This window comes from Lutjanus erythropterus, chromosome 12 (assembly GCF_056507025.1).
Source record: "Lutjanus erythropterus isolate fLutEry1 chromosome 12, fLutEry1.hap2, whole genome shotgun sequence".
NCBI lineage: Eukaryota > Metazoa > Chordata > Actinopteri > Lutjaniformes > Lutjanidae > Lutjanus > Lutjanus erythropterus.
In genome coordinates, this window is record NC_139328.1 from 12,600,243 (window position 1) to 12,627,411 (window position 27,169).

The following is a 27,169-nucleotide window of genomic DNA, read 5'->3' on the forward strand; positions in this document are numbered from 1 at the left end:
GTCACACGATCGGTCATACTGCAGGCTCTCATTTGCAAGTGCACTGATTGCGTGTCGATATACCTGACATTTATTCAGTCAGTTGCTCTTGTAAATGCGCCAGATTGGTGTCAATTGTTGTTGTGTCTGCATTGTAATGCACAACTTTGCCTCTCCTTGTTATAAAACAACGTGCATCCATACAACTTTAGCCAGTGCAACCTCCTATGTCAGTGTTGCTTTGCGAATATTATGGGATTATCAAAAATTGTTAAGTGTGTGCCTGTGTGCTGTCACGTAGGCTATAGACTGATTGTCTTGGCTTGCATCCATGAAATGTTGTAATGTTATAGACCTACTGCATATTGAGAAAATTTAGATCGGTATTGTGCAACAATCGGGAGATGGGGACCCCCCCGAATATTGACGGGTATTTCGCACACTGAATATAATCAATATTCAGCCACAGCGTTGAGCCATTGATCCAGCTGGATGGGGGTGACTGAAGACGCCTGAACTTAAATTTATCGAGGTGTCAAGAACGCTCACATTCAGACAAGGTAGCAAAACAATTATTGGGCATGTCTATAAAACAAAGGTTTGTTTAACACAAAATAAATGCATACAAACTTGTAATCCAAAAACACATCAAATTGCATTAACATCTACAGGATCTTTGGTTTTCAAGAATATATACACTAAAATGGCATCAATGATTATTTCCTGAATCTCTCAGTAGCTCCTCACTAACTTGGACTTTCCTGTGATTTTACTGCACATTGGTGGAAATAATTCAGGAAGCCAGTAGCCAACTCATGTAAATGCATGGTGTGCAGAATATATATAATATAACATATAATATAAATAGCATACTAGAAGACAATACATACCCATACCACAGCGTGTTCAGCCTGCTGCCATCTGGCAAGAGATATAGAAGTATTCACTGCCCTACCACCAAACTATGGAGCAGCTTCTTTCCTGAGGCTGAGACAATTCATCCTCCACACTCCACCATAAGTAAATTTATTTTCATGATTTATTATTTAATCAAATATTGAAAAATGGAGAGGAAAGGGGGGATATAGAGGGCACCATGCCTGTGTTTGCCTTGGGCCCCAATATGACTAAATCCACCCCTGGTCTAATGTATCTATGGTTCTACTGCATTGAACCTTCTTCTTAAATCTCAAATTCCCCCATTTTATAGAAATCTAATACAAAATCACTGTTATAAGAAGATCTATTTTTGAGGAGTCAGAAACTGTTAGGGAATTTGAAAATACATGCTTTCCAATATAGAAAAAGGCCATTGCTGGCTTTTGTCACCAAGCTCACCAGTTTAAAATCTGTTATACATTAAGAGTGGATTATTACAAGTTGCCTTGGGCTCCTACAAAAAATAAAAAAAAACTTGTGGGACAATATGGATTAGGTGTTAATATGGTACTTTCGCATGCAGCCTTTTTTCTCAGACAAGTTCAAGCTCAAGAACCCATCAGTACTGCTGAGCTCCACTTTTTGTATTTAGACCAGCTCTGTTTTACACTAAGTCTTGGATTTCTGTAACTCAAGCAAAGCCACTGTGACATATTATTCCACTAGCGAGTGTCCATTTGAGATATTATCCTACCAGCGATTGTCCATCTAAGAACATTTAAAGCCCCAAAGACTGTGCAGGCATTCATCACACAGATGAACTAATTTTTCCACTAGAAATAATTGCTAGAAATATGTGGCCATTATATTATAATAAAGGTATTTATGAGCCTTCAATCTCGCAGCCTCACTATGAGATATCTTTGAAAATTTGAAATCAGCTCCCGAGGCTTAGGGAGCGGGAGGAGGGGAGGGAGAGAGAGAGAGAGAGAGAGAGAGAGAGAGAGAGAGAGAGAGAGAGAGAGAGAGAGAGAGAGAGAGCAATGGCAAGGGAGAGATGTGGGAGTTGTGTTTTGCTTTTTAGCCACGGGTTACATTTATAATTATCTTGCTGGCATAAAATGGCCAAGAGGCTTTTTCAATAAAGGTAGGAGGCACCTACAGTACTGAATATTACCTACAGATCAACACAGAACAAGAGAGATGACTGCAAATAGAATAAGTCCAGAGTACAAAGTATATCATCTAATAAGTGTATTTAGTTAGGACATTCATTAGGAAGAGTAGCCACTGCTTGCACGCTGCTGTAGAACCGAGCACTGTGAGGGCTGATGATTTGAAGACGAGGTGAATGAGTCCATCCACTGACCTTCACTAGTGGTGAGTAAGCAGAGCCTGGGGAGTGAGGGAAAGATGGCCACAGCCACTTTCTCCAGGCCCTACTCTGCCTTTTGATGACTGGAAATAATCACTAGAGAGAAAGAGAGTGAGAGAGACATGATCACAGACACACCACAGAAGAGAGGAGGATCTCAAATTGCTTTATTCTCCTCAAAAACCCCTGTCCTCTAAAGGACTGGAAGTCAGTTTCTTAATACCATTCATCTTTTCTCCAACAGGCTGTGTCCGGGGAGGAGGATATGTCTAATTCCTTTTCAAGTTCGCGTGAAACCAGGAAGTGAGAGGAGATAGGGCTGGACAGGGTCTCATTATACTCAGGCTGCCCCACAGGTAACAAACTTAAAAATCACATAGGAGTGCACAAAAAGTACAGCTGAATTTTAAACTAAACACGTGTTCATTCTCTCACACCAACCTTAAAAATATTTTATTTTAGCAAAACAGTGGCTGTAGTGGCTTTCATGGCCTTCTTTTGGGTTTTATGTAGCTAAACAAATTAGCTGCTCAGATAATGTTTAAATGTCTAAAAATCTTTATAAATAGTATTATAGGTATAGGTCACATTTTGGGGAAAAACTTCCTTCCTTCCTTGCTAAGACTTGAGAGAATCGGTATTCTCTCTCATATCTGTGCAATTAATGTAAAGCTGATTAGCTTAGCTTATCTTCGCACAAAGACTGGAAACAGGGAAACAGCTAGCCTGACCCTGTCCAACAGTAATAAAACTGGCCTATCAGCATCTGTAAAGCTCATTATTTAACATACTATATCATCTAAACTGTACAAAAAACAAATCTAATTGGCTGCTGACTGCAGCTTTAAATTTAAAGGTCTAGTGTGTAAGATTTAGTGGGATTTATTGACAGAATATGGCAGAATTGGAATATAATATTTGCAAGTGTTAATGCATTAATTTAATCACCTGAAAATATGAATTGTTGTGTTTACCTCAGAATGAGCCATTTGTGTCTACAGAGGGTGCTGGTCCTCATCCACTGAGGTTGGCATGTTGCACCAACATGTTTCTACAGTAGCCCAGAAGGGACAAACCAAGCACTGACTCTAGATAGGGCCTTTCATGATTTGTGCAAGTCTCATGGCCATCATCGGTTCTCTTACATGCTTGGAAAGTGAGAGTGAGGCAAGGTTTTTGTAATCTGCAAGCTCAGCACTAGATGCCACTAAATCCTACACACTGGTCCTTTAAATGAGGTTAACCTGGCTCAGCTTACCTTATCTTAGCTTAGCTTAACTTACTTTAGCTTAGTGCAAAGGCTTGAAAAAGAGGGAGACAGCTAACCTGGCTCTATCCAACAGTAACAAAAATCTGCCTACAAGCACCTGTAAAGATCACTATTTAGCATGCAATATATTTGTTGCTTTCTTTGTACAAAAACCAAAATGAAAAATAGTTTTACAGTGTTTGTGCTAAGCTAAGTGGCTGCTGGCTGTAGCTTTATAGGCCTATTTAATTGTACAGACATGAAAGCAGTATCAATCTTCTGTCTTGACAAGAAAGTGAAAAAGCGTATTCCTATTATTCTTTGTAAAATCTTTGAAAGTTAATGAAACTGTTTTAAATATTTATCCAGTGGTATTTTTCAGTACTGAAATGATAATTAAAGATAATTTCTGGAAAATTTGAAATATGGCTCATGATGTTAGTTTAATGTCAGAAATTTTTAAAAAGTTTTATTTTGTTAAAAAGTATGACCTATTAGTGCTATATCTCCTCTAAAACTTGAACGACAAGTTTAAGAAATTTTAAAGGACCATTGTGTTGGATTTAGTGAGTGTGAAAATGCAAAAGGCCAAATCTAGAGCTAGAAGTTTGTCTGTTCTGGGCTATTGTAGAAACATGAAACTTAAACATGGCAGTCTTTGTGAAAGTAGACCAGCACCCTCTGTACATATAAATGACTCATTCTAAGGTGACAAAGGAGCAACACTTTTCAATATCAGGTGATTATGCACTAATGAAAACGTACTTAATTGTATTCCATTCCTGCCATATCCTACAAAAAAATCTCCATAAATATCACAAACCGGACTTTTAAATCTGCAAACTAATAGTTTTAGCAGAGTGTTAATGTGGTTGATATCTCCTCCATTAATCCTTTATAATTACATGGGAACTGATATTTTGATTTGATGACTGAGAGCAAAGCATTGTTGCTGTGTACCACTCACAGTTGCACCTCTAGCCTATGAGAATAACAGTCAGTCAAACGGGAATCTAGGGCAAAGAGGCCTGAAAGGGAGACATATAGCATAAACCGTAGATAGCCAAAGAAAGTGGAGATTCTGCCAAAAGGGATGAAGACAAGACGACAAGGCTCCGTGTGGGATTTCACTTTGGATTTTGGCCCTGCAGGGATATGTGGAAGCACAACTGACAGGACTTGCGTGGAGAAGTCGGCTCTATTCAATATAACTAAGTAAAGAATGCCCCATGTAGTCACTGATGCACCAGCATAAATCCTCCAAGGTACAATATTGCCTTGGTGAAGTTAGCTTTACCTCTCTGGTTATAAAACACTACATAATGTAAAAGCTTCTCTTCTCTGGTAGATGTAGATGTTGAAAGAATCTTAAGAGGTGGGGTAGATAGAGTAATTTTAAATTTAAGGAATTACTATCTAACCATTGTGCTTGAAATGCAGTGCTGGGCAGACATGCGAAAGCAGTCCCTCCAGCAATATAAAAACAGCGAACAGACACCATGACAACTTTAGTTGAGATTTATTTCACATTTTTTTGCTACATTCCTCTTTACTCAAATCTAGGGAGCGTAGGTGGGTCAGTCATCTTAGAAATACTTTATAATCCAACTTCATATCAATATGTGCTACAAGTAAAAGTGATCTCGGAGTGGGTAGTACAATAAGCTTTAATCTGTTCAGTCATGTTGGAGGCAACAAATTCGCTTTAAAAAGATTCAATGTAAAAAACACAAACACATATACAATGAAAAAATTTACAGGTCATGACTTGGAAGAATATTATGATCCAATTAAATAATTCCCAAGGTAGCACATGGGGGTGAGTAGTTCATACTTCCCGATGAGGCAAATGGTGTGACATAATAATTTACTAAATTATTTTCTTTACTGTGTATAGAATGGCCTTTGATGTTTAATTCTGATGATACTAATGACAACTATATTTTATGGCATAATCCAATAAAATAGCTTCAATGAAAGTAAAAAAAAAAAAAAAAAACACTTCATTGGTATCACAATATTCAACATCATGTTATTTGCGAAAAAAAGATGCTTTGTTGAAACTAACTGTTTATGACAACTGAGACATTCTGTACTGTAAGCAACACATTAGTGACCTTTATACAGCGAGGGATAAAAACAGACTTAGCCAATTTGCCAGTGAGACAACAAATTCAAGTCACTGGTGACAAGCTATGCAACATACTACATAAGCAATAAAAGCCTTTTTTTAATTTATATGGGTATAATAGAAATCATGTTCAACCTAATGTAGGCTCTAAGTTTTAAAACAAACTTTGTTTGGGGATCCAGCGTATATAAATCCTTTTTAAATTGGCTTATGGGGGCTAGACAATCACAAATGTCCTTGCAATCTCAAACTTATCAAATGTCTTGTATCTTCTTATGGCAAAAAATCTCCTGTTGCACCTCATTTTTTATTCTCTAGATGGTTCTCAAGTTTAAGAAAACAAAAACATCAACAAGGAAACGAAGAAAAACCAGAGTCCACAGAGCTCTGCAGCATCGAGCTGCCACAGAAAAGTCTAGCACCTCCTGCTGCTCGGGAGGCTTCTAGTCCAGCTGCTCCTGCTTTATCCTGTTTGTATTGGATCCTCGCTGACTTGTCCTCCTCAGTTCCCTCCTCAGGACGTACTCGCTGAATTGGGATGAGTCCACGCCTCCGCCGCAGGAGCCAGCGATCTCGAAGCCACGCTGTTGGAGACGCTCTAGAACCTGGGAGAGGTGGGATGGGATAAAGGGAGGAATCTGTCAGTGGCAATACAGGATATCAGTCACAGAGGGAAAAACGTCATTAGCATTCTTTATTAGCACTCCAGTGACAGGCAGTGCTTGCTCATATACCTGTGATAGTCAGTGTTGACCTGGTAGTGTTGAATTTCATATCAGGGCTTCCCAAGCTTTTATTATGTCAGAGATCCCCACAGTAAATGCATATTAGACCACGGACCCCCCGGTCTGAGAGTATTTTGTCTTGAATTTATTTTTAGGTTTGAAAATAAAGTCAATAAATAATCAAACTAGCATCACCATAAATTACAATCAAGCAAAACACTCCACCTTATGACTTCCCTTGTTGTTTCAACCTCCAAAAACTTTTCTAAAAGTTGAAATATTTTATTTGTCCTTTTGCTGGGGACCTGTGTTGGTCCCCTTACCCCAGTTTGAAAACCACTGGTCAAGACCGCCTAAACTGAGACAAAGTCATGGCCAAGACTGACTGACACACGACCAAGACTTTGAGAGGTTGAAATCAAGTTAAGACCAAGACCAAGGCAGGGCAAAACTGAGTCGAGATCAAGTGATCTCATGTCCCTAGCACTCTCACCCTAGTGAGGGAGTGGTACTGCAGCGTGTGGTGTTTGTGTCAGAGCTGACAATAGCTAATGATGATGTAACATTAGCTACATACTGTAGCTTTATGTGGCTGGTCTAGTTACTGATTGTCACAAGCAAAAACAGCCTCACTTACACTTGGGTTACCTTTCTTTATGCTTCCTCTCTAAGTGTTGATAAAAGTTTGATGTGGTTACTCTACAGCTGTCTCAGTAAGCATTGCATTAGTGTTATTTTTGTTACTTTTGTTGCCTACACCTACTGATGTAGTTTTCTTGCCTAAAACTACCCAATTTGCTTTTGTGCTTAAACCTAACCAAACTGCAACTGAAAATAATACGTTATCTTAGTCTAAAAGAAAAGTTGACAATGATGTTTAGCTTCACACAAAGCACCATCTGTTGGGAGGATTTTCAAAAACAAAGAGGAATTCTTCTTCACAAGAAACAACATTTTGTGTAGCAGTATTGTTGTCCAGGTGGAAACAGTAAACTTTACAGTTATGGGGCTCAGACACACTGCACAGTGTCAGAAACAGTTTGTGATAATGAAAAGGATAGTTTGTCCTAAACTGGGAAGAGGAGGGAGAGGAGAATTGTGACCATGGGAAGAAACTGGAAGAGGGTGATGAAAAGCAGGAGTCTGCAAGGAAAATCTGACAATGCACAGGCAATTTAGTGATATCCCTGCAGATGTGGTCTCAACCTTGTCTTGAAGTAAAATCCTGAGTCCTCTTAACTGAGACCACGACAAGACTGAGTAAAAATGCAGTCCATCCAGAGACAAGGCCAAGACTGGAGCTGGTCCGTTGGTTGATGGCACTGTCCATCGTGATGGTCAACCATGTTGTCTTTATGATTATCTTTTCAAACACAACTGATTTATGGACCTGTGGTGCTGAGACAAAGACCCTTTTAGACCCAGCAACGGTATCATCATCCATCACATCACCATATACTGATTTAGTCGACATTGTCCAGCCCTAACCAAGACCTTCAGAAAGTGGTCTTAAGACTGGTCTCAAGACCAAGACCAATCTCAAGAACTACAACACTACAACTGGGTGGTCAAAATGGCCAATAAATAATTCGTGGAGGTCTGCCAATCCCCATGCACTGATGCTAAATCATTAATGTAACCTCTGACCTTTTGTTTCCTCCTACAAAACTGGAAAGCACAGAATCACCCGAAACTCTTCTAGTTATACAGCACGCTGCCGAGTTAGTGCTAAGTCTAGCATTGGAAACAGCTTTGGGAGTAAGCTGCAGCAACATACGGCCTGTGACGGGAATTTGGATGAGACTTTCACAAGACTTTCACAAAACCAAGAGCCTCTCATTTTGCTTCATGCCTCATTTTCATTGTTTTCTGGTGTTTATGTGTGTATATGCCTGTGTGTGTTTGTGCGTGTGTAGCTGTTCCTGATCTCGCAGCCTTGCAGACATCTACAGACGTGTCCGGGGGGGCAGTAGGATCACATTCCATCGAAGAGGCCCCAGGGAGCAGTGAGGCTTTCTCTCTGCCACTTGGCTCAGTGTGGACTGCTCAGCAAAACCCCCTCTCCCCATTTCTCCCCCAGCCCCCAGGCCCAAGCCTCCGCCAAAACTACAAAGGTCCCCCTACTGCTGGCAGCTCTCTCTGCCCCCCTTCCTTCTCTCAAAACCCCCGCCCTGCCTCCATTAGCCGCAGATACAGCATCCACCGCCGGCGTGCTTTAATAACCAAACAGGATTATGGGCCCTGCCTGGGGACAACCTGCCAGGGAGCATGCTCACTCTCTTGCTTGCTCTCCACGACTCACACACTTCAGAGACGGGGTTTGTTTGTGTGTTTTTGGGGAGGGAGATGGAGATTTGACTTCCTCAGATGGAGACACAGTCCAAATCATTGTGAAATCTTTTCAAATATGCCTCTCGCCATCATTTATTGATGCGTATCCGAGGATTTTACCATCAATGAATTAGTGGAATGTCAATATATAATCAGGGAAATACAATATTGCCAAAGACATGCTGAATATGAAAGATGAATTTACGCTTTCTTGTTTCAATCTTGCAAGTATGGTTTTGCCCAGAACCCTGGTATGCTCAAGATCATTTCCATATAGTATAAATGTAATAGTGAGTGTTGAAAGTACACCTGACCTTTAGATATTTAAAGACACTTATTTATAGATGCCTCCCTTGATAATAAAAGAGTCACAGGTTTACTCCTTGAGAGATCACAACTTTCCCAAACACCTTGAAAGTGTTAATTAAGGCAACAGAAAAGGATCAATAAAAATAACCCCATTTGGCAAGATTACTTGTCTAACTTTGCTTAATGTTGGTGTAGAACAACCAGAACAGCCTCAGACAACTGCTGCCATCCATGCACATATGCATCTGTGGATCTGCAGAACTGTCTGAACTACTATTTGATAAGAAATCTGGTGAAGGCAGATTGTCGCTGACCAATGACCGGGCAATATATTGATATTATATCGATGTCATGATATGAGACTAGATATCATTTGAGATTTTGGATATCGTTGTATCGTGTTATGGCACAAGTGTTTTCCTGGTTTTAAATTACAGTGAAGTGATGATTTCTGATCTTATCAGTCTGTTCTAGTGTTCCTACTATTTACCTTTACCCACTTAGTCATTATATCCCAATCATTGATGACTAATTTGTTAATAATTTGTGATCACCAGTAGTCATCCCTACAGTGTGGTAGTAATGATATCAAGGAATTTGGTCAGACACCTTGTCCATATCACCCATCCTTATGCCTACCCAGAGTCTGGTTCTGCTCAAGTTTTCTTCCTGTTATAAGGGAGTTTTTCCTCGCCAGTGTTGCAAAGTGCTTGCCCATTGCAGGAATAGTTGTCTCTCTGTAAATAATATTATAATAATATAAAGAGTATGGTCTAAACCTGCTCTATACAAAAGTGCTCCGAGGTACCTTCTGTTATGATTTAGCACTACATAAATAAAACTGATTTGACTTGACTAAATATGTGTTTAACACTTTTAAAACGGACCACCAGCAGGTGGCTGTGAACTACTCATGGGAGATCATTGTTTGCATATATCTATTTAAAATGATCAAAAATAAAAACCATAATAGCTAGAGCATTCATTCTTTTTGCAGCTGAAAGTCGACACTTCTGTTTTTCATGTCATTACATTGTTGTATTTATACTTATTCCACATTCCCATACTTTTATCAGTTAACATTATTTATGAAGCATTTGAAGACACTCAAAATAAGCAAACATACAAACAAACATAGGTACTGGTGGACCATTTCTATTGCAGAGTTCAGAGGGTTAACAGATTTGTTTCCTGCATGTTGCAAACAAATATGTGTGGAGTTGCTTGGCTTTGGTCTTGTTTTAAATTTAGCCTTGAGCCAACAGCCCTGTAAGACACTCAAGGGATTCATCTCGTGTCTACTTAAGCGTTTCAGTGCAACCTGAATTGACCCCCTTTCTCTTGTTGTCAGACAGTTTCTCAACAGTTTCCACATTGTCGGCCGTTCCTTCACTTAATGGGTTAAAACCATTAACCCTTTTACGGTTCCTTTTCTTTTCGTTGGTACTGATGCTCACGATCAAAATAACATATGGATTTAATTGTAAAAGTTTTTCATCCTCATGCAACACAGCAGGCGATCGCGTAAGATGTGAGGACCATATTATGAGTGTTGCATGATATTAAAGCTGACCATCCACCAACCAAAGACGCAATCATTATTCCAGTCAGATCACAGAAAAGTAAAGATAGTGGTAGACTTGTGTAATGATGGCTTGTTAAATTGATACTTTGATGAACTCATCAAAGAACTCATTTTTCTGCAAGGCTGTTCTCATGATTCGATTAGATTAAAAAAGATAAGATTTTGCAGTCAGACATCAGTAAGTATACAGTATAACAGCAGATGAAAAGACGCTGAATGAACAGATCATCACCTCAGTCAACTCCTTGGGCATAAAATTGAATAGAAAAGTAGAGACAAACATGACTTTATCCGACCTTTGAGTGTTTATACTTATTTAGGAATGCTGAATAAAATACTCAGTATTACCTGGACAGAGTTAAGGTGGCAGTATCCATTAAGTGGGAAGCGGATGACGTGCGTGGAGTCATGGTTCCAGCCAGCATTGACAGAGTTGCACATGACATCACCGATTTCCGGAAACACATCCTCAATCAGGGCCTTGTCACCGCTGAGCGTGATCCTCTCGCCCAGGTCAGGTGCAACGCGCACCACCAAACACTCGCACGGGCGTGACACCCGGCCCAGCTCCTGGTCCTGACGCCAGCGCTCCAGCTCAGCAAGCATGGGCTGCAGCTGGAAGTATCGCGCCTCCTCGTACAGCAAACTGTAGTCCTGTAGGAGATGACAAAGGGCATCTTAGGATACAGGAAAAAAACGTGTGATCATCTGCCTTGAAAGTGTAATATATCATCCACTTAAAATGATACTGATTTTGTCATAGCTTAGCTTCCCACACCAGTACTCTTGCTTCTTCTCCAAACTTGGGGCCAACTGCCATCTACTGTAGATAATACAATGTCTTTGAATAAATACCTCATACAACCTTCAAAAAATCCTAAAGGCAAAGATATAAAGGCAAAGATGCTTCAGTGTAGTTTAATATTGATCCACTGACATTTGTGATACTTGACTTGAGTTTGTGGAGCAAATGTCAACACAGCGAATAACTGGATATATTTACCACACAAAAATTCCAATGGTTTAAAGGTTTATAGACTATCAAAATGTTGCATACTGTATAAAGTTATAAAATACAGAGCTGTGATGATTAGTCAAATAATCACTTCACTGATCAAAAGAAAATTGTTGCCAACTATCCTGATAATTGATTGATCGTTTCAAGCAAAAAAGTCATACAGTTGCTGGCTCCAGCTGTGGAAAATTGTGATTTTTCATTTTTTGACATCCATCGTGAAATTAATCGGCAGATTAATCTGTAAGAAAATGATCCTAAGTTGCAGCCCGAATGGTAACATTGCGAGAAGGGTGTGACTAATGATGGGTCATGAGCTCAACACAGGAACGATTATAACTGGCATAAAAAACCCTGCAATACAGTATAAATCATCACTATCATTAATCTAATGTGTGGAATAAGCATTCCAGTTTGATTGTTTTATTTACAGATGCCTAAATGCAAAATAGCCATAATCTCTCCTCCTTAGTTTTTTTCACATAAAGCTCAGAAATTCCCTCAGGCAATCTTACAAAATAACATATATATTGTACACTGATACTTCCTACTGTTTAAGGTAGACTAAACTAAATTGGAGGAAGCTGGCAGCCTAAATGCATCATCTTGCTATTTTAGAGAGCAAAATAACCAAAAACAGAATAAGCTAATCAGTTTAAGGTTGTGTTTTTCTTTTCTAATGTGGTTCTAAACCAAAAAAAGAAACAACAAAGAAGTTTGCAAACCACTGTTCTACATGAACGAGCAATAAACCAAAGCAAAGCAGAGGAGATGTAGTGCGACATGTAACACAGGGTTGCGTGGGGTAGAGGAGCAGATCCTTTACTCGCAGGACTGCAGGGCCTGAATCGCACCACAATCAAGTTTTCTCATGCTCCTCTCAAAATCGACTCAATGTGAACGTGGCCTCGCCCTGAACTTTAGCCTGTCTTTTGTGTCTTTGCTTAGTTTTGCTGACATACTTTCCACTGATTGAGTCACACTGTGGACAGTCCATCAGATAATGTGGTTTATTTGTTTTCTCCCAGGGCAAGTTAAGTAATTACTGACTAAATGACACATAAGAGTAAAAAGGGGAGGAATGCTAATGTGTCACATACAGTGAGACTCACCCTGGATGGACGCTTGGCATGGGAGCATAGAGCACTGAGGGAATCTAGCACATGCAATGTGGTCGTGGGCGCCAGAGCGTTTATTTATTTGTCTTGATGCAAGCTTATTGTTTTCCTTACATATCTCAAAAGAATCTGTGGACACTTACAGCTGGAGGCGACCAAATTGCATCTTGTGATGAGTAAAAACATTATGATAGAGCTGATATTTTGTCTCCAGCATGGGAACTGTTTTCAGCAATTCCAGGAGGACCAGTGAGTGACCAAAGGCATTCCACGGCCTTAGCATGCATTGTGTGTGCTGCTAAGTTGTAGGACTGCTGACTGGCTGATGGGACTTTACAGTTTCTAGGATGGACATCCACTCACTTTGAAGTCGTCTGGGATGAGGAGCTTGGACGTCCTGAGGAAGTTGAGGATGTAGCGGAACATGTGTCCATCCCTGTCAATGAAGTAGTGCTGCTTCAGGCTGTCCAGGACTATAGGCTCTGTGCCATCAAAGAGACGACCAATTCTGCCCACAGAGAGGGGAGGAGGAGGTGTGGGTTGGGCAGAAAAGGAGGGAGGGAAGGAGGCAGGGGAGACAACATGTCATCATTAACAATCTTTCTTGATTTTTGCTTGCAAAAGTTCATTTTCTGTTCATCATATATATGGGTGCCACAATTTTTTTTATTAGGTTATCAGGTCTTATTTTTTAAAGATCAACACATCATTGGTTTTATGCCAACTATCATTTACATGTTCAAATTCAGTTCTTTAAAAAGACAGTCTATACAATTACATGATGGGAATGTAGGCGGGGACGGAGAGGAACAAAATTTCGAGGGGACAGGGCAACTGAACCCACCCCTTCAATGAAAAAATTAGAGTTGTCCCCTTTAATGTATCATTGTAAACATCACTGTATTTTTAAATAATGTATCAATAAGTATTTAAAAACAGTTATGCTAATTATAGATGTTAAACGGTGCATCTGTCCAGCAATCTCTGGAAGTGTGCCAGTGGTGACTAACTTTGAATAAGTAGCTGCTTTGCAAAGGTTGGCTTAAAAATAAATTATGTATCAGAAAATTTTCTTTACATCCAGTAGGCGATTTCAGGGGTGATGAACAGGGATGTCATCCCCCTCGGGCAGATAGGTCATGTAGCTGAATATGTTAGTCTACTCTGTCAGACTTATTGATCATTTATCTGACTGAGGTTTTGGCCAGTTACAATCTGTGGCCCTGACCATGGCTCTGAACTATCAGTAACGTTAACCAAAAGAGTCGTTAATGAGTTGGTTCACTATAGTTGCCCCAGTTGACATTTCCCAAGTCCCACCCAATGTGTTCCAATAACAGTCGAGCAAGTTTGACACCTCAGTCAACTTTCTTCTTTCCTGTAAAAGTTCACATTATAGGTTAGCTAATGCTAGCAAAACAGAAGCTAACTAGCTACATAATGATTGGAGATTAGCTTGCTAGTTTGCTAGTGTTTGCTAATCTTAGCAAAATGGAAGCTAACTAGCTAGCTAATGAATAATCTAGACTACCTAGCTCATTAGCTAGTGTTCTGCTCACATTAAGTGTTCTGCAACTTAAGATGTGAATATACGTCACTTTTACAGACACCCAGCAACATCTTTTATCCATCTTCAAAATCTGGTTTTCTTTTTAACATAGACAGGTTCAGCATGTCAATTACAAGAAACAGGAAAGGAGAAAGTTGACAAAGATACCAAACTTTCTCAACTGTTATTGGAGCACTGAGCAAAAAGAAGGGTCAGTTGCAACTCAAAGCATTTGACTGTCTATTCACAACTAAAATCATCACAAATCTCTGAATTTTTGACCGATTTTCAAGTGGTTTGGTTTATCACAAATGCCAGATGTGTGTTTATGACACCAGATACTTGGTTAAATTAAAAATGCAGGTTTTCATACCAAAATACTTTATCTTTTAGTCATAAGAGTTTTCACTGTATACATCAAACAACAGTACTTTTGGTGGCACCTTTGGTTTCCCCCTCAGGAATTTCTCTTGAGAAATTTTTCTCTCTATTGTCCCCCCCAACAGTGAGATGAAATATCCTCGTCTATATACTACTCTTGAGATTATGTTTCTGTTTCTTGCACCTTGTATAGTGGAAGACAAGTGGCAGAAAAAAGAAAGAGAGGCCAAAATAATACAGCAGCATGTGCAAGGGGATGTGACTCATTCATTTTCTCAAGCTCTGAAATCTTTTTCACACCTTTGCACCGACATGCACACATTACCGACCTCAACACACGCATCAATGATGGAGAAAGACAGGAAGAAAGAAAAAAGATTAAAAACAGAGGTCGTCTGAAAAGGTCAGGGCCAGCTGGTAGTTGGATGCCTGAGGCTGGGTGCCAGTCACCCTCAGGCCCGAACCTTGCAGCGACAGTGCGGCCTCCCAGCCTCCAGATGGCCCCATGCCCTTTGGCCCTTTACTGCTGCTGTGACATCTGTCAGAATAACCAAGTTGCTTTTGTCTGAGCACTGCATTCAGCACTTGAAGCCCCCACAAATTGTTTACGGCTCAAAATAACTGTGGTGTTGTGATACTACCTGACAAATCCAAAATCGACTGATAGTGCAGATTTTTTGGATAAGAGGAGCAAACATTTCATATATAGTCTCCACTCTTCACTAAATGCATCCTTGAGATATTTTTGTGATTTGAGGAGATGTGACATTTGACTGTTTAATGTCACACGGTGACATTAAAGATTAAACAGGATGACATTCTGACGCTGATAAACACATCTGACATCTGAAACTATAAGACACTGAATCTCCTTCCTCCTTTCGTGCAAAATGCTGGACACAAAATGACAAAAAAACGCAAACTTTAATCTCCATCACACACTTAAAATACAGATGCATGTAGGAGCAGACTCACCGGGATTCTGGGAATTTTGTTAAGGTGGCCAGACTGCTGGTGTACATGTGTCCGCCCACGTCAATGTGCACAGGGGCATTGGACTTGGTGAGCTGTGCAGGTGTGGGGATGCCCTGGTTACTCAAGGGAGACACTGGTGACCGTGTGATCATGGGCCTGGACATGCTGGAGCGATTATCCTGTAAAAAACAATTAAATAAACACCAAAAAATATTATAACACAGGCAGGTGAGACACACAGAAAGATGCAGATTAAAATGTGCTGTTCAATATGAAACATACATCTTTCTAACCACAGGGGTTGGGCTGCAACTACTGATTATTTTCATTATCAATTAATCTGTCGATCATTAGTTGTTTGGTCCATAACCCAAAGATATTCAGTTTACTGTTATTGCAGACTAAAGAAACCAGAAAATATTAACATATTGAAGATAAAACCATAGAATTTAGATCCTGTCCTCTTTAAAATTATTCAAAAAAAATAATGAATTATCAAAATAGTTGGCGATTCATTTAACAGTTGACAACTTATTGATTAATCGACTACTTGTTTGGTCCACAGCTGTGAGAAAATGGTGGAAAATGTTGATCACTGTTTCCAAAAGCCCAAGGTGATGTCCTAAAATGTCTTGCTTTGTCCACAACTCAAACATATCCAGTTTACTGTCATAGAGGACAAAAGAAACCTGGTTATATTTACATTATTACATTATTTTTTTTTAATAATTCAACTAATCGATTAATCGTTGCTGCTCTACACAGAGTACTTGGTAATAACTTATTAAACACACTGATCTTTAAACATTTCGGCAGCATAATACCCTTCAACCAGTCAGTCAGGAGTGAAAAGGGAAGATTTTCTTTTTCTGCTCTAAGTTAGAGCAGCCTGACCTTGACCTGAATGTTGCCACAATCCACAAGCATCCACTCCTGTGGGCCATAATCTCCAAAACCAAATTAATTTGGAGCATCAATCTCACAGTCTTGGAAATGAGCAATAATGACTCTTGATTTGAACACTGTAATAGGATTTGGAGAAATTGTCTCCTGTTAACCTACAAACACCATTAGCAGAACAATTTCTGTTGAAGGAAAATTACTTTATACCCCCAAAAGTTTCAGAGCCTGGGTGCAGATGAATGAAATAACAACTCGATCACTGACGCCATGCAGTTAGATATGACAAAAATGACCCTAAAATGATATAAAGTGGTTTAACAGACAATTGAAGCAGCAAAAAATAATGTGTGCGTGACATTCTTGTGCGCACTCTACATTTAAGGACAGCAGGAAGACAAAACTGCATTCAATAAAACCTCAGCGTCTGTCACTCCGCTCCTCCAGCAGAAGTGACACTTCAACCTCAGCCTCACACTCGTTTGTCCCCTCTGTTTTTTTTTTTCTGCACAAAATATCGGACTTTTACGCGTTTACCTGCGCCGGCATCACTGTGGTTGGAGAAGAAGTCACCGAGTGGTCATTTTGCTTGAGAGACGCAGCGGGAACAGGCTCTCCTCTGACTGCGAACATGAGTGAGGGCTCCCTGCACTCCGCCGCTCGGATCGGGAGCCGTTTGAGGGAGGCATGCACCGACTCATCCACGGAACTGATTGGACGCGGTCGCTTTCTCGCTTTCTGATGCGTTAAGTCCATGATGTCCGTCTCGTCCATTATTACAGCGCAGACTTTTCAAAGGTGAACACAAACAGGATAGGCTTTTCTTTTCTTTTTTTTCCGGCGCGCTTGTGCCAAATGTGGAGAGGCGGCGTGAAAAGCGGGATAGCAGCGAGAGCACCGGGGGAAGAGCTGCTGCGGCGCCGTGGCTGTCACACGGAGCAGCTTCTTTGCAATGGCTGGGAGAAGTCAAAGCCCCCGACAACATTAGCATTGTAGCGCCTGCGGCTCTTTTGGGCTGTCGCTGTTTCAGTGGCAGGTATGTGTGGCGCATTTTCACAATAAAACAAACCGTGCCGAAGCAAAGATCATATGCGAGTGGGGTCAACGCACACATCTGGACCTGTCACAGCTGGCCTTTGCCCTTTTGGAGCAGTGTTTCTGAACTGCGCCCTCCTCCTGTTCAGCGGCGGTTTTCACCGTCAAACCCTCCTTCAACACCACAGACCCACAAAGTTCAGTGTAAAAGAAGCCCCAAACGGTGACCAATCCACTCAGCCACCTGGACAAAAATGGCCCTTTAACACCCTCCACCCACAAACACACACACATCACTCATAAGCACCTGACTGATGATGATCTTCGGATCACACAAAAGCAACCAGTAATAGCACTGTCAGTCACCAGGGTGTAATATTGAAGGGCATAAGTATCTTTTAATCGTTTTTACAATATATTAATAATAACTTAAGAGCTCTTCATGCTCACAAAGAAACATCACAGGTAAAGCAGGGCAAACTAATATTATAATATCAGTATAATAATAGTCATAATTATTTAAAATACCAATAAAGTATATTTTGTATAATGTAAAATACTTCTCCTCCACTGCATATCTTTGTTACATGTGTTTGATAACCACATTTGTAGGATCATTGCAAGAATTGTGTGCATATGTATATATTCTATATTATGTATATTATGTATATTATGTATAAAGTTAATTGACTGATATATCGATATTGGAATGTTTTTTTTTCTCCCTACAAGGCTTAGGTGGTATCTATTTTTTAATACCTTCACACCCTCTTGATATTTTCAGGGTATATGGTATTATGTCAGTATTTGTATAAAACTTGTGTAAAACAGCTCAATTCGACTCTGCTCCACTGCAGATAATACACCCTCAGTGTAGGCAGAGCTGATCATCACAGCAGCGCTATGAAATCAGAACACATACAGGGGAGCTTTGCTTTGGTCTTGAAAAGCTGCAGTCTTTATTCACTGACAAACTCTAACCTAACCTGTACATTTACTGCCAGCTTGACAACTTCACAGCTCACCATTTCTTGCCATCACCTTTTCCCACTCGCTCTCTCACTGCTACTCTGACCAATCACTAGACTGCAGGGTTTGCTGGCTTACCTTTATCATTACAACTAAATCCAGGGACTGAGGCACTTTTCTTTTTTACTAGTTAGTCCTGTAAATTTATCCCCCAGATGCCATGTTTGTCAGCTCAGCTGCCTTGTCCACCAGAAGAGAGACTGACCTCTGGTGACACATGCTGTGCACTACAATACGTCACCTCAATACAGCATCTCTGCATCACTTTAATAAAAAGAGTGCCTGCACTTTTGACGGCATTAGATATCATTAGGATTTCTATACTGCACAAGCCTACTCCTATACTATCGGTGTCAACATCGGCCCACGAATTTCAGTATTGATCAGGCTCTAATCACAGCTCAAGTACCGCATCAGATCCCTCCAAAGCAGCAGTCTGCACCTCAGTGAAGACATGTACACTTGTAACACCCTCTTGATCAGTTTCTCTCTGGCTCTATTCCTGACAAACATCGGAGTTACTGTCTGATGGCTGCAGTGTGTAAACACACCACCTCCGCTGACCACATCAGCATTGCAAAACCACTACACTAATGACTTCATGGAGTATAAAACCACACCACAACATGTCCAATTGCTGTTAAAAGTACTGCCACAGCACTCTCCTGGGCTGTTTTTTTTTCATAGAAAATGCAGGGAATCCACAAATTTTAATAACATTCAGATTAAAATTAATTAGTTCAACCACTGGCCTTAAAACATCCACATTCCTGCTTCTCATTGGCAGTGTGAGTTTCACACCTAGATACCCAATTAGCAATTAAGCTTGCCTTTGAGTGTAGGCCTCCAATGCGGTGTGTGATCCTGGTCTGATTTGCATGCCGCTTGTGCACGCGCTGATAAGCGCAGGCAGCAGCCATACATAGTTTTAAAATTCAACTCCAGAATCCCTCGCAGAAGGCAAAGGGGCCTGCAGGGCAAAAGAGAGAGAAATCACATGGCTGCTCTTCAAAAGGGGACCTGTGTAAGGCAGCCGGCAAAGTGCGTGGGATCACACTCAGAATGCAGGTAATTTGTTCCCTGACTAATTTGTGGAGATGGTGGTGTGTGTGTGTGTGTGAGTGTGAGCGTGTGTGTGTGTGTGTGTGTGTGTGTGTGTGTGTGTGTGAGTGAGTGTGAGAGCGACTGTGTGCCTGTGGAGAGTAAGTTCTGAAAACAGCTTGGTGGAATTGGATTTCCTCAAAGCCTTGTCATCGCAAAGGTGGATTGAGTGTAAAATCTGTAAGGCATTATGGAAAATTGCAGGGGAGAGAGAAGAGAGTGAAAGAGAAGGAACGGGTGGTTTGGTGGGTGGGAGGTGGAAGGGGGTAGCGGGTTGTGGGAATGAGCTCTTATATCGCAAAATCACCTGGAGTTGTGTGGAAGTAAAGATACATATGTGGAGTGGACAAAATGTGAAGAAGTGTCCTTCCAGTGAACCAAAATGTGATGAAATCCCCTCTAGGTTCCCCTTCCAGTGGAGAAAACACGAGGAACTGTCCTCTAGGTTTCTTTACCAGTGGACAAAAAATGGTAAAGTGCTCTTTGCAATACAGCAGCTGGTAGCTCCTTCTCATTTTGCTACTTTTCTCCTTTAATCTGCAATTTTTCCAGCCGTATTGCTGAAAAATATACCACCTATGACAGAAATACACTCGCAGGTATTGGAAAATGAAGGTTTCGATTAAACAGCAGTGGACCTTGATCAACAATGCAGTCAGCATCTGTCAACTACCCACTCAGATCACCATGGATGCACCACTGCGGACCACCAAAGGAGAGGAGGCTGACGGAGCATTGGGAAACTAGAGACTGTTGTTCCCACACAGAAAGGACTTACATCGGTGATGCCTCATGCACAAGTGTTTTGCTAGATGTGTCCATCAGAAATAAACCTGAAAAGTTCTGTTCCCAGCTGGAAAAGAAAAATAGCAGGTTTTCCGTGGGCATCAAAGTGCGGGTGTCATATTCTACAGGTTGTTGTGTGTGGTGCAATGCCCTTTGTTGATGACATCCATGGTTACAGTGGTTCCACTCAAAATGGTGGAAATGCAGGCTGGTTCACTAGATAGCACCATGGTTCCAAGGATCTTAACAGAACCAGTTCAACAATCAGAGCTTATTTGGTGGAAAAGGGTCTTTTAAGTGATGGAAGACAGACCACTGATGCTCATGAATCAGCCATCAGCTCCAGATTTTCCTACCTGTTGCCGTACAGAATTTGACACGTTGCTACAAAAGTGTCCCATGCAACTGTGTTTGTGTTCCCAAAGTTTCCAGCCTTTGTGAAACACGACGAAACGTATGTGTTTAGGGAATTTGCTCGTTTACTCAGCTTGTATAATTTTGTTGCACCACAGTATGCACAAACAAATCTAAAACAGGCACAGTGCATCAAGGCCTGGAGTACTTTGGCTGCTCCAGTTACTTGTTGTTTTCCATCACTGGTCCTGAGCCTTTTATGCAAAATCATCCTTTAACATCTCCTTTACATCTCAATAAACAAACACTGTAACTGTTTACATCTTAAGTAAGCGAATGCAGGGTATTACCCACAGATGCTCCTGAAACCGAAGCATCAGCTACCTGTCTGCTGTTGCTACATATAATCAAAGGGCCTGTTGGGGATCAACAGCAGCAACAAACTAGCTTTCAATTTTCCATCCCACAATACAGCTCTTCAGTGTTTCGACATATCGCACAAGACACAATTAGCATTTCAGATCAGAGCATTAACATTCAGTTCGAGGCAGGCAGACTGGTATTTACATAATCTGGATGGGTTGTCTCTGCTTTGTTGCCCAGAGCCATTTGTTTCAAATGTCCACACACACAGACAACTACAGACTTTGGGTTAACTTCAGTCACTGCTGGCTGTAAAGGCAGAAAAATAACAGGTAGTGAGACGGTCATAGCAGAATCACCTGGGTAAATACTGCAGGCTGCTTGTCTGGTCAGGTGTGCATCACTTTGGATGGACACTAAGCATTATGAGACTCAGAGCCCCCAAACAATGCAACATCTACAGTAGACTGCTCATGTTAGTGTAATAACATGCTCATTTATATTAAACATATTTTGTTTAAGTTAAGTAAGTTATTAAGGTTGAGCTTCTGTGTTTGTGTGGAGTAAACGTGTTGTTTTTAGGGGAGACTGGGGGCAATTATAACATTTCTTAAATTTTCTTTCATAACTCCCAGAAAACTTAAAAGATAATATTTTGACATAAGAAACATGTATTTGCATAATAAAATTGTTACATTTTCATTAATAATGACAAGACTATGATATTAAATTAAATGCAAGAAGTCAGAGTGTTACAATTGCCCCAACAGTGGTTTGTAACACTGAAAAAAACCTAACCCACTGTATCTCAAATAAACACAAAGCTCAAATTAGTGCCACAATATCTAAAAATGTCACATCTTTTTTTGTATATGGTTCATATTCTTTTAGATGTCAGTCATCGCATGCATTTAAAACAAAAGTCTAGTTATATTTTTGTAGTAGTTACTAGATTTTACTTACTTGAATTGAGTTAAAAGTAATTTTACATTTAAATTTAGTGAAATCTGTACATTTTCTAACAGAAGAGAATGTCAATACAGACAATCAAGGTGCTTAAATTTGGCCATGTGTCTTGGGATCTTGCAGTCATAATAAAAATCTTGTATGCCATCCAGCAACGTTTACGTTAGCCATAGTTTGGTCATGTTATTTTTTAACAAATAACCAAGAGATCAAATATATGTAAGTTTAAACTTGCAGTCATCTAACCTTTAGACAGCATAAGAAAAATACTGCAAATCCAAAACTTCTGCTGAGGTGAGATGATCCTGCTTCTGTTCCACAGGCAGCGGGAGAATCCCACTGAACATGTGCTGAGTAAGTGTCATCACTCTAGCTTGTGTCTGATTTGAGTAACGGAGTGTGTTACAGTTGCCCCCGGTCTCCCATATGTTTTGCATTGTCTTGTCAATAGATTCTGGGCCTTTTTGTTTTGTTCATGTGGAAAGTGCACGTTGTATATACTGAGAAGTCTAAATAAAACCTTACATAAAAAAGATTTAGGCATGAGTCTTGAATTGTGGCATTAAGTTGATATGTTTGTGTTTCTTTGATGAGTACAGAGATATCTTTGTGGTTTGTGTCATGTCAAACATACATGTCACAACTGTATTTCTTAAAAGCGTATTTCTAAGTAACAGCAGTGGCTCTGCGAGTTTGTGGTAACAAATGCAGAAATGTGTTCAGTTTGGCATTTAGTGAAAGGATGAAGACGTTGCCTTGCAGTAAAAAGTTACCAGAGCAAAGCGACCTTGCTGACCTGCTCCTGAGCTAAGAGAAATGTGATTTTCTGGATGAACTACTTTTTAACCTCTGGATCATGGTTATCCAATCTGTGTTTGAGAATCTGCAGAATCAACAATGTCACAGGACTCGGGCACCTCTGTTAACAGTGTCTAAAAAGACAATCTGAACTGACACAAAGTTTTAGATTTTACATGCAACACAATTACGTATCATCAGTGGTGGAACCTAACTAAGAACATTTACTCAATACTTAAGTATGAGAGACTTTCATCCCATTTTTGGACACTTTAAACTTAATATTGTAAGGTTCAGATTAATAATACATAATATAATTAACACACAAGCTAAGATGTATTGTTAGTATAAGGATAGGACTTTATTGATCAGTTTGTGAAGTTCACAAGGTTTCCTGCAGTATATACAGTAAAAAATAGCTCCACCTTTATGAGCTGCAACTATATTATAATTATAATTCAGTAATTAAATAAACATAATGCAGAACTAAACAATTCTGCATAAGGAGTACTTATACTTTTTCTTCTTTAAGATTTTAAAGAAAATGCCACATCTGTCTCATTTATGCACATGTGGCAGATGTTGTAAGATTTTGTAAATTGTTTCCCTATATTGTAATATTCTGTAAGTTTATATGAGACCTTTGATTTGAATTTGAGAGAAAAAGAAAGATGTTAAGAAGATAATCTAGTAAGAAGAGGATCTAGCCTCGTTTCCACTTAAATGCATTTTTCCAGACCACCTTAAGGGACTGGAGTTCCTCCACGAGAGTCTCACAATATAGGGGCCCCCAAACAACATTTTGCATAGGGCCCACAAAAAACTAGAAGCAGCCTTGCTATTACTTTTTTTTTCAGTGTTACTTAAGTAAGATTTGCAGGACTACAGGACTTAAACTTGTGACAGAGTATTTTTACACTGTAGTATTGCTACTTTCTCAAGATGTGAGCACTTCTTCCACTACTGCACATGACAGCAGAGCTCCAATATGTATCAAACTATATATTTAAGACCTTTTCTATGATCATTCTAAGTGCAATTTTAGATCTATTTCACATCAATATACTAGCAAAAAAGTACATCCACAGTTTGCATTAGTGGTTACTGGTTTAGTGTTGGTTTTGTTTTGTAGTTGCTACACCCTTCTCATCACATTTACTTCTCAAAAACACATTTAAAAGCCAAGACCAAGATTAATTTAAAATCAAAATTCTATTTGACACATTTTAAGGCCTAAAATTCAGATTATTGGACTTAAGACTTTTTTAAGAACCTTCAGAAACCCTGTTTTTTGCAACTACAGCTACTTGTCTGTACTCCAGCATTACTCTGAAGAGTTACTGCAGCAGCACATCAGCATGATACCACAGATAAGGAAGGGTGATCAGTGCTCCGTGGCTGCAGGCCTTTGGAGACGCTGGCACAGACCAAACTGTCCCAGGGCACAGGAGTGGCATCACACCATAATAATATGAAATATAATAACACCATCTCTTTCCAAGGAACTCCAATTTGGCAAGTAAAGCAATTTTGGATTGATGATGCTCTCTGACAAATATAATGTGGACTAACTGACTTGCCTTTTAAATACCTGTCTTCCACCAGATTAAAGTCTGGTTGTTAAGTGTAAGTTGTCTGGGAAACAGATGAAACTACAGGTGCTGTACATACAGGGTTCTCACAGGTGCTAGACATTTCAAGGTTTACTTGCATTACTTTCATAATAAATCATTACCTGACTGACTAGTTTTCTTTTTAGATACAGAAATAAAATAAGCTGGATATTGGCTCAGTCGAGTTGTAAAGGATGCAAAGTCTATTTACAGACAGGTGACATATTTTGAAACATTAAACTTCGTCACGTTTCCTAAAATTTTTTAAGCCACTGTGTAATGCTTTTTCAGCACAAATTTTTGGTTGTTTATAGCAAAGCTTCCCAAACTTTATCATGTCAAGGACCCCAACAATAGATGCACATTAGAGCATAGACCCCCAGTTTGAGAGGATTTTGTTTTTAGTTTTAATATCATAAAGTTTTCATAGTCAATCAATAATTATTACAGTATACATTACAATCAGGCAAAATGGTCAATCCTATTTCCTTCCTCGTTATCCAACTTCCAAAAAAGGTGAAAAAAAGTTAAACTATTGTATTTCTCCTTCTGCTGGGGAACCCCTACAACTGATATAATGTGATGAAGAAGTGGAATAATGGTTGTGAATATATACATATATAAATATGTAATTTACCATACATGTAAGATGCTGGAAAAAGTTGAAAATGCACCTTGAAAATCCTTGAAAAGTGTTTGAATTTGACTTTGGAGAAGGTGCAGGAAGCCTGTCCATACAGTAATGTGGTAACTATGGTTTTGTTAATACAGCGCCATCAAGTGATCAGTCGTGACAAACCAACATCTCAATCTCATTCTGTTTATTCAATGCGCCCTCTGAAACTGGTGAAACAGAGTATTGGCTTTCATTACAGGTGACCCGAACTTAAGAATATTTTGTTTGTGATACTAAATTTAATACATGTAATTTAAAGTCTCAGAATTCTTGCAATGCGGTGATAAATATTAAAGTAAACAAATATATATATACATTTTGTTCAGGATACAGAATGCAATTTTAAAATATAAACTTTATTAGCATTATTAGAAGATTATTCACACAATGCATTGCTTTATGGTTGAAATAAGTCCAGATCCTCACTTAGTAAACTATATTTGCCGATTCGCATTCGGACCTTAGAGTTGATTACGCACGGAGCGGCGGTCAGAGAGCCAAGAGAGGAGCGGAGAGAGGACGAAATCTGCTCCTATCTTTCTCTCCGTTTCCATAAACATGATTCTGTTAACACGGTCACGGCTTGTGTGAGGGGATGATTCACAGATTCTGCATTGACGTGTGTAAAAGGTACACCCTGTCTTTACAGAATACGAAAAAACGCCTGCGGCAAAATTACTCCACAATGGCGTCTTTCATTAGAAGATCTGGGGCAGCCAGGAAATAGAACTGTTTCACGACGAATGCGACTTCAAAAAATCTACAAGGAAACGATAAAACACGGGTTTGAGTAAGTTATGAGCAAGTTAAACAGCAGCAACAGCAGAGGAAGCGACACGGAGACGGTGATGTGTTCGGAGCTGAAACGCGCCAGGAGCGAATTCACACGGTGGACAAGAAGAGTGTTTGCTCGACAAGATCGCAGCCTAATCCGCTGATTGTTTACACCACATGTAGCAAAGCCTCGTATATTGTGGCCATTTGTACACTAACTATGGAACAATAGCCAGGAAGTGGTTAAATATTTTTTAAGAACTGTACCGCTCGAATCGCTTGGCACATGCGTAAAAGCTTCTGCGCCTCAATGTCCCAGTCCATCCAGCCACGGAAATAATAGCAAACCAAATAAATCTCCGCTTACCTGAAACATACAGCGGCATAAAGTAGCTTTTTGTGCACCTTTTCCTTCCGATTTGGCCCACGATCTGCTTCTCTTCCTACACCAGTGAGAAATGCAATAGCTTGGCTAAGGTAGACAGAACAAAATACAGAGAATACTTGCTCCAGGGCTCCGAAACCCCTCAAGGCAAAGATCAGGATACAATTAGCTCATGTCTCTGCCCCAGTCTAAACCAATCTGCAGAATAAAACTCCCGAGCAAAAAGGAAGAGATCACAGCAGCAGCAGTGCCTCAGTCTTTGTTGAGTTTATGTTTTTATAAAATCAAATAAAGAAATCTTTTTTTTTCTCTTCTTCTTGCATTTACAACACCCTCACTCCTCCTGCCTCCAACTTGCCTCCCTCTCGCAGAGAAGCTGATTTTAATCGTTATGATTAGTTTTGATGTAACGTTCCCCCGGGCGATTGCTACAAATGGATGGAGTGTTTCTTTGCCAGGGAGGAAAAGCAGCAGATGATGATAATTATATAGATTGTTGGTGGAGTCCTTTGATTTTTTTTTCCTGCCTCTACTACCTCTCAAACATCTAACCTATCTAGTTCTTTAACACATGCTGCCATCCACACTGCAACTTGTTGATTAGCCTGGAATCAACTTATTAAATTAATGCAATGTGCTTAATGAAATTCTCAGTCTGTAGTGTTTTTTTTCTCCTTTGTAATCTCCCCAGTCTCTTTTCCTCCCTTTGGACAACCTCCAAATGACGTAGTTGTATAAATAAGCACTTGCAGCTTGCCTTGCCCCAATCAAGTCTGAATCAGTGCCTG

The 27,169-nt window shown here is 39.9% G+C and overlaps 1 protein-coding gene across 2 annotated transcripts; it reads right to left on the bottom strand.

Annotated features, from left to right (window-relative positions):
* Positions 1-4,984: 4,984 nt before the first annotated feature.
* Positions 4,985-26,798, bottom strand: kctd1 (potassium channel tetramerization domain containing 1). Of its 2 annotated transcripts, none has more exons than XM_084732852.1 (5): positions 26,364-26,798; positions 15,602-15,780; positions 13,060-13,204; positions 10,912-11,217; positions 4,985-6,218 (listed from the first exon to the last, which is right to left on the bottom strand). In XM_084732852.1, exons 1-5 carry the CDS (start codon positions 26,370-26,372, stop codon positions 6,057-6,059), a joined length of 801 nt encoding a protein of 266 aa, XP_084588978.1. In that variant the 5' UTR covers positions 26,373-26,798; the 3' UTR covers positions 4,985-6,056. The 2 variants fall into 2 exon arrangements, with proteins under 2 accessions (XP_084588978.1, XP_084588977.1); XM_084732851.1 differs by lacking the exon at positions 26,364-26,798 and adding an exon at positions 17,039-17,307.
* Between the last annotated feature and the right edge of the window lie 371 nt (positions 26,799-27,169).